The sequence below is a fragment of the Rhinichthys klamathensis genome, unplaced genomic scaffold (assembly GCF_029890125.1).
Source record: "Rhinichthys klamathensis goyatoka isolate OS25496 unplaced genomic scaffold, OSU_Roscu_1.1 h1tg000033l_1, whole genome shotgun sequence".
NCBI lineage: Eukaryota > Metazoa > Chordata > Actinopteri > Cypriniformes > Leuciscidae > Rhinichthys > Rhinichthys klamathensis.
Window position 1 is genome coordinate 2,069,271 of NW_026606582.1, and position 7,141 is coordinate 2,076,411.

The 7,141-nt window shown below is 40.1% G+C and overlaps 1 protein-coding gene across 1 annotated transcript in view; it reads right to left on the minus strand.

Annotated features, from left to right (window-relative positions):
- LOC130080384 (uncharacterized) overlaps nucleotides 1-6,879 on the minus strand; it is a 132,056-nt gene extending 125,177 nt beyond the window's left edge. The window contains exons 1-2 of the mRNA XM_056245737.1: nucleotides 6,741-6,879; nucleotides 5,920-5,969 (exon numbers count right to left, since the gene is read on the minus strand). Coding sequence (XP_056101712.1) covers nucleotides 5,920-5,969; nucleotides 6,741-6,864 — 174 coding nt within the window. The 5' untranslated portion in view covers nucleotides 6,865-6,879. The remainder of the gene's footprint in view (nucleotides 1-5,919; nucleotides 5,970-6,740) is intronic.
- Nucleotides 6,880-7,141: the final 262 nt, after the last annotated feature.

Genomic DNA, 7,141 nt, shown 5'->3' on the forward strand with positions numbered 1-7,141 from the left:
GAACCCTGGTGCGATTGCTCTGTTTAGTGCGGTTCATTTGAATATGTGTAAACGCTACCATACCTGGTGCGCACCAAATCCAATCCAAACGAACTCTGGTGCAGTCGGCATGTAAACAAACCAAAAACTGGACATGATGTCACAAGATGTGACACTAAAAAGGACAGAATGCTCAAGCAAATCTGTTTTTTTCTCGTCGGGATGTTGCCCATCACAGTTCAGTACAGGCATCAGAACCGCATCTCCTCGCAGATCTTCATTTGTGTGACGGAGGGATTCCTGCCGCTGTTTTGACTCCTTTACACGTTTTATAAGCTCTTCACAAGTTCTTCTCAGTTGGTTAAAACACCATCATATGTAGCTACGCATAAAAAACAAATGTCAATGTGAACGCTACACAGACCAGGACTAAATGTTTTTTTTTTTTTTGGTCCAGACCAAACGAAACAAGCGAACTGAACAACAAGTGTGAACACACCCTGTGTCCGCTTGTTTGGTGCACACAGGGTTCGGATGGCAGAGTTCACACTTATACAAATGAACCACACTAACAGAGAAATCGCACCAGAGTTTGTTTTAATCAACCAAACCTGGTGTGAGCACATCCTAAATTATAGTAAACATATTATGTACCTCATGCAACATTCCATATAATCATGACATACAGTATGTAGCAAGGTTCAGGGAAGAAGGAGGCGGGAACCGGAGAACAATCAAATAAAACTTTATTTAAATGAAATAAACAAACAAAATACCTGCCAGCAGTCCCTCACGGAACTGCTGGCTACCGAAAATAAAATATAAATACCGGCCAGCAGCCCCTCACGGACGACTGCTGGCTACCAAAATAAAATATAACAAAATACAAACAAAAGCAGGCCTGTTCCTCTCTCGATCATCCACTCCGTCGCTCCTCCTTTATGCTTCCGCTCCTCCGTGAGAGATGCGAGACCGGTGTGCTTCACAGGTGCTGCTCATTAGCAATCGCACCACCGGCCTCGCGACGTTCTCTCACGTCCCTCGGCCGTCCTGCTCACCACACAGTACATTATATATGTTTATCAGTACAAACCAACATTTGGTAGCAAACTGTCTATCCTCTACTGAGTGATACTGTAGCTTAATTCAATCTAAATATGCAACCGTGTTACCCATTCTGGCATATTTATTGCTCAAGTCACACCAAACCATCATTAAACGAATATTACCACACTAACTTCCTCTTATCGTCACCGTAACAGCATCATGTGCCGTTTTTTGTGCTAATCTAAAACGGGTTGACAAGCACAAATACCCTTTAGCTGAGGAATAACATTTCACTCAACGCCGGCATGATTACTCTTCATTAGCCTGTAATGTGACAGTTTGACAAGTGCAGTGGCTGTTTTAGTCACCTGCTGATGCGTGTACACGGCCCAGTGGAGATGAGACCTCTCTGGAAGTGGCCATTAACCACAGTTCATCTGTCAGACTTCAGTCCACACTCAACCTCCACTACACTTCATTTGGAAAGAGAAATCCCAGTGGACTTTGTGTCATCATTTATAGCAGCGGTCATGTTCATTAAGACCTCAGGGGTGGCCATTTATATTTCAGTGCTACACTTCGTGTTGAGCCTTGTAACGATTTACTTTTTTGTGAAAAAATGAGTTCAATTTTTATTTGCACATCCATTCCTTTCTGAAACAAAACCCTCACCCAAAATGTTTTCGATTTTTCCCACATGCCAGAAAACTGGAAATCAACCAGATAAGCGCCATAGCTTCCTTCAATGAGACGTCACATTAAAATATCCCAGCATGCTTTCCACATGTCACAGCTGTTCTTGCCTCCATTTCCACTGGCATGTCATGTCTTTCATTAGACAAGAATGTCTCAGTAAAATGTCCCCCCATTCAAGTTGGTTTAAACAGTCAGGTCCAATGGGTATTCATTACACACGGATTGGTAACTGGCTAGGAATTGTTTTCCTATACATAATGGTCGGATGTGTAATCCAAGCCTTTTGCAATTAATTAAGAAACGCTGTGTGCATGTGTCCGCTTGTACTTTGGCCCTGTCTGGACAATGACTGATTCGTCTTGGACTGAAGAAAATGTAAAGCATTTGATGTTTCTGAATACTTGTGCAATGAAGTAATGTTGACAGGAATCTAATTAATCTGAAGATTCAGTGTTGGGATAACAGGACATCTATCTGAATGAAATGTAGACCAAACATTGCTTTGTGTGACCGCAGGATAACCACATGACTTATTCATGTTGACATGAGAATGATGTGATAAAATTGCTAGCTAACCTTGTCTGTCCAAAGCTAAAGTTCAACTCCTGTCATGACCATGCAAAGTCTAAAGGTCATTGCACACTGTCCGAAAATTTCGTATGCGTTTTATTTTTTTTGTCATTCGGTGGCTCTGAATTGTCAAAACACCTCTCAAAATGCTCGCTACGGATGCAAAAAATACAGAATCTAATTTTTTTTATGACGGACGAAAGTTTCGGAGGCCGTGTGTAAACGTGATTGACGCAACATGAGGTCGTATTTATTTTTTAACGTGCGAAATTTCGGACGAGAATTTCGGACTCAGGGACCTAAACTTTTGATGCGCAAAAGAAGAAGAATGGGGCCCATGTGAATTACACAGGTAACACCTGACTAGATATTCATCTGCCTAGATAGTAGTCCCATTGCTAAAAGATCAATTTAATTCAATTTACATAAAACCAATTCCATAAAAGTGGAAAGTCTTGCGTGTGATCTACTCACAATGCGCAAATTAAAGAACACAGCAGGATCATTTCCATAATAATGACCAACACTAGAGCAAAATGAGCAAACAAAGCGTATTAGCATCTGGTTTGATGCTTTTTTAGGGACGTTAAATAATGGCGCAAATATCAGTGAATTGCAGGGTTCTCAAGTCTCACGCATTGGCCGTGAGACACACGCAATTCAACCAGTTCACACGCTCACACGCCACACCGTGTATATCTCACGCTGAAAAGGCAATGCCAACCGAGTTGTCCTGCAAGCTTTATATATAACGTTGTATACGAGGCGCATGCACACAAAGATAAGTTTCCTGCCGCCAGCACGTATCTCTCGGCCAGATTGCGTTCGTTACTATAGGCAACTTATAGACGCGCGAAGTCCGCGAACACACACGGAAGTTCGGCCACCGCGACATCGCGCGAACACACGTCGTGATGGAGAAGAAAAAGTTGGAAGAAAGCTCGCCTAACATTTTTAGACTAGAACATTTAATATATAGCCCATCGTATTATTGATGCAGTCAAAAACTCTACAACTGCTTTGCAACCAAGCCAAAAGCTTTGGCTCAGTTTGGCTAAGGAAATGTTATTGGGTATGGGAAGGAATGAAGATGTATTTCTTCAGTTTATTTTAAATTCTATATTATACTGTATTAATAGTATTTCTAGTTACATTACGGCTAAAGCAGAGTGCTCTTGGTAATATTGTATATCCTGTCAAAACATACATTAGCCTAATCATTGCCATTGCATTTGTATTTTTTCAAAGATGCCAGGGAAAAATGCAAAAATATTAGTTTTTCCACACATTTTGGAGCAATTTGTTATATATTTGTAGCCTAATTTTGAAATATAACATTAAAGAGTAGGCCTATATTTGATGTGATGAATTGCTCTGTCATTTATCAGATTTACCAATTGTTATAATTTCTAATTTTTGCTGGTTAATTATGAACAATGGGTAAAATTGGGGGCAGGGATAGGCAGGGGCGGGGCTCCATTTAGGCCCCTCCCCTAACCGCATGTGATCTCACTCCAAGCTTTTGATAAAACTTGAGAACCCTGGAATTGACTAGAGCAAACCTTAGTAAATCTCCTTGCATGCATGATTCATTTAAATATTCTCCTCTCATAAATGTTGTGTCAGAAAGGGAAACTCCTACAAATGCATATATGCAATAAGATCAGCTGCAAAACTAACCCTGTCCACTCCTTTGTGCAGAAGAGTTGGCCCCAATCTAGCCCCAAATGTGAACATGCATTTACTCATCTCACTTGCACAAAACAGATTCAGTATTCCTCAAAATTAATAAAAACAGTGAGATGCAACCTCCGAATATTTACGCAAACCTTTAACAATTAAATATGATAAATAACACAAATATACTTTATGCATTTAATCTCACTTTATTAACCTTTGATGCTGACCTTTGATGATCCAATTCAACCATGCTAATCAAGCATAAGTGACTTAGATAAGCATCACATTAGTTTCTTTTCTTTTTTTTTATTGCTGAAGTAATGTGTTGATCTTTCTTCTCCTGTGTCCTTTTTTATGTTATTAGGTGAGGACAAAGTGATGCAAAAGTAACGTACCGCATTACTTTCCATAAAAAGTAAGTAAAGTAATGGAATTAGTTACTTTTTTAGAGAGAAAAACAATATTGTATCACAGTACTTTTAAAATGAACTTTCCCCAACACTGGTCACAGACGAGCTTAACTTCTACTAAACTCGGGAACTTTTCTTGAATAAGCAAAAAAACAACACATTTTAGCCAAAGAGTACTTCAAAAAAACTTTCTTAAAGTTCTGTAAAGCTTATTAGAGCAGTGAGCAATAAACAGAGAAATTAGACCCGTTGTTATACCATGATGACAAGGCACTGAAATAAATGTGTCACAATGTCCAGTCTGCAGCTGCTGTGGACACTTTAGTTAATCCAGTGTTCATTTCCATCTACAGATACGTGATATCCACAACAGCGCCTGAATACTGCGAAGCTCAAAGCCACAGAGTCCACCTGGGCTCTAAACACAGCGTTCCCGTAAGGGTTCATTCAGCAAGGAGCGGCAAAAGGACAGCAAAGAGGAAATGACACGAGTCCCCAAACAACAACAACCTTACAGGATAAACGTCCAGGGCATACAGAAACAAGCGGGACAGGGCTAATCTTTGCTAGTATTAAAGCTCAGGTAAGCTGAGGAATTCCCTGAAGAATGGAAAAAGGAATTCAGTATTAACAAGCAATTGGTGAACACAGATATTTATAACACGGCTTGAGCAAAGTTTGTCTAAAACAGGCACTATTACTCGCACGACTACAGGGACAGGTTGACTTTTTAACACTATACTCAACCGTATATCATTGTTAGGACAAACTTATTTTTATTTAGTGTAGATAACACTAAATGTATACAGGCAAGAATACATTCAACAGACTCTTTATGAGCAAAGCAACTGCTTAATGAAGTCATATCACCATAAACCTGACTGTGATGCATCAAATCTGATAATGTTTGTGGAAAGAGAGCATTATTCATGCACCATAATCCTCAATCAATGTTCATTTATAGCCACTGGAGTTATTGACTGCTTCTGAATAAAAGTATAATCTTCCGAGACAAACGATTATACACTGTGAAAAGTGAAAATGTGCAGCTATTTCTACCTGATCTGATCCATTACTTGTGTTGGTCTAACCCGACGTAGTACGTTTGAATCATATTAAATCATATTTTGCACTTTTAACTAATACGATTCATTTGGATGTTATATGTAAAGTTTTACCTTTCTTGGCCTTTTTTACAGTGTAGTTTTCATTTCATGTAGGTTGTCCATTTACTTTCAGGGAATCGTTGTTTTTAAAGTTCAGAAACCATGGATCTCTGTAGGTAAATCATATATCACACTCTCCGGGGAGAGATGTTTCAAATGAATGATAAGCGTAACACTTTAGAGGTTCATCGGCTGTCGAATGGTTTGGGGCTGCAAAACAAACTGAAGCCAGACGTTGTGGTGTTGGAAAGAGGAGTGTATTATCTTATGCTATATATAGTGTAAATGTGCATATAATTGCATATTGCACACTAACACATATTTGGCTTTTTTTAGACTATCTTGTCAATTCTTGTGTCTGTTGAGCTTACCTTTTCCTCGACTGCAAAAGCAGGTCTTTGTTGGTCCATGGAACTGGCATCTAGATAAAAAATTTAAAACAAAAAAGATTAAAACTGCTGAGTGTCAGTGTAAAATAGACACATTTGGGGATAATAAAATGTTTAAATGTTCCAACAGAGAAAGTATTTTGCAGGTCAACTGATCTACAGCTGTTCCAGTCTCACTTTATCAGGCATTTAAATGATTATGGCAATGCTCTCTCTCTCTCTCTCTGTGTGTGTGTGTGTGTGTGTGTGTGTGTGTGTGTGTGTGTGTGTGTGTGTGTGTGTGTGTGTGTGTGTGTGTGTGTGTGTGTGTGTGTGTGTGTGTGTGTGTGTGTGTGTGCCTGTAAGTAACTAGAATGCATTCGTACTATAATCAGTTGTATGTTCTCATGAATGATTGCAACCAATAATACTAACCTATAGTTATATAAAAAGACTAAATGCATCAACACCCAGTTTCATGTGGTATGTCAAGTGTTATAATGCATTATTGTAACCATAAATTTGTGGTTACAATTATTTATGGAACTATAATGCATTATAAAGGGCTTGATGCATGAATTATACTTTAATGAAACCCTGCTTTATGGGCTTCAGACACAGAGCAGTGCTGCATTAAGCGCTTGAGTCTATTAATAGAGCTCGCAAATGAGATTAGTCACCTCTCTGCATGTTTACATTGTTCATTGAATTCAAGCGATACCGTTATGTTTTGTTGAGAGGTGTCTAGATAAGAGAAGATGTGTATAGGCTAATAATACCCTGGCCGAGCACCACTATAAGCGCGGTTCCAGGTGCTTCTTTACCTGTTCCAGCAGGCTGTGTGTCAGCTCGCTCGTGTGTAGTGTGAGGAGAATCATGTGTTCCTCCATCTTCGGTCGAGAGGTCGCAACATTCCCGGTCCGCCTGAGTCGGGTTCGTGGAAGTCATGTTAACAGTGCAGGGATTCCTGAGCGCATGATGTCAGAGGATCTCGCGCTCAGAGGATTACCTCACCTGCGTCCTCTACTGAACTGAACGCGACGCGACACATCGAGCGCGCGACACACCGAGCGCGCGACACTGCAGGCGCGGGGTAGCGAATATAACCAGAAGAGTGAGCGCATTGGAAAGAGTACAGTAACAACAGGAAAGACATGTTTATTAGCAGTAGTGGGCCTATAGCCTGTTGTTTGGCCGCGGCGCCTCAATTGCGTTGCTTCCAGAC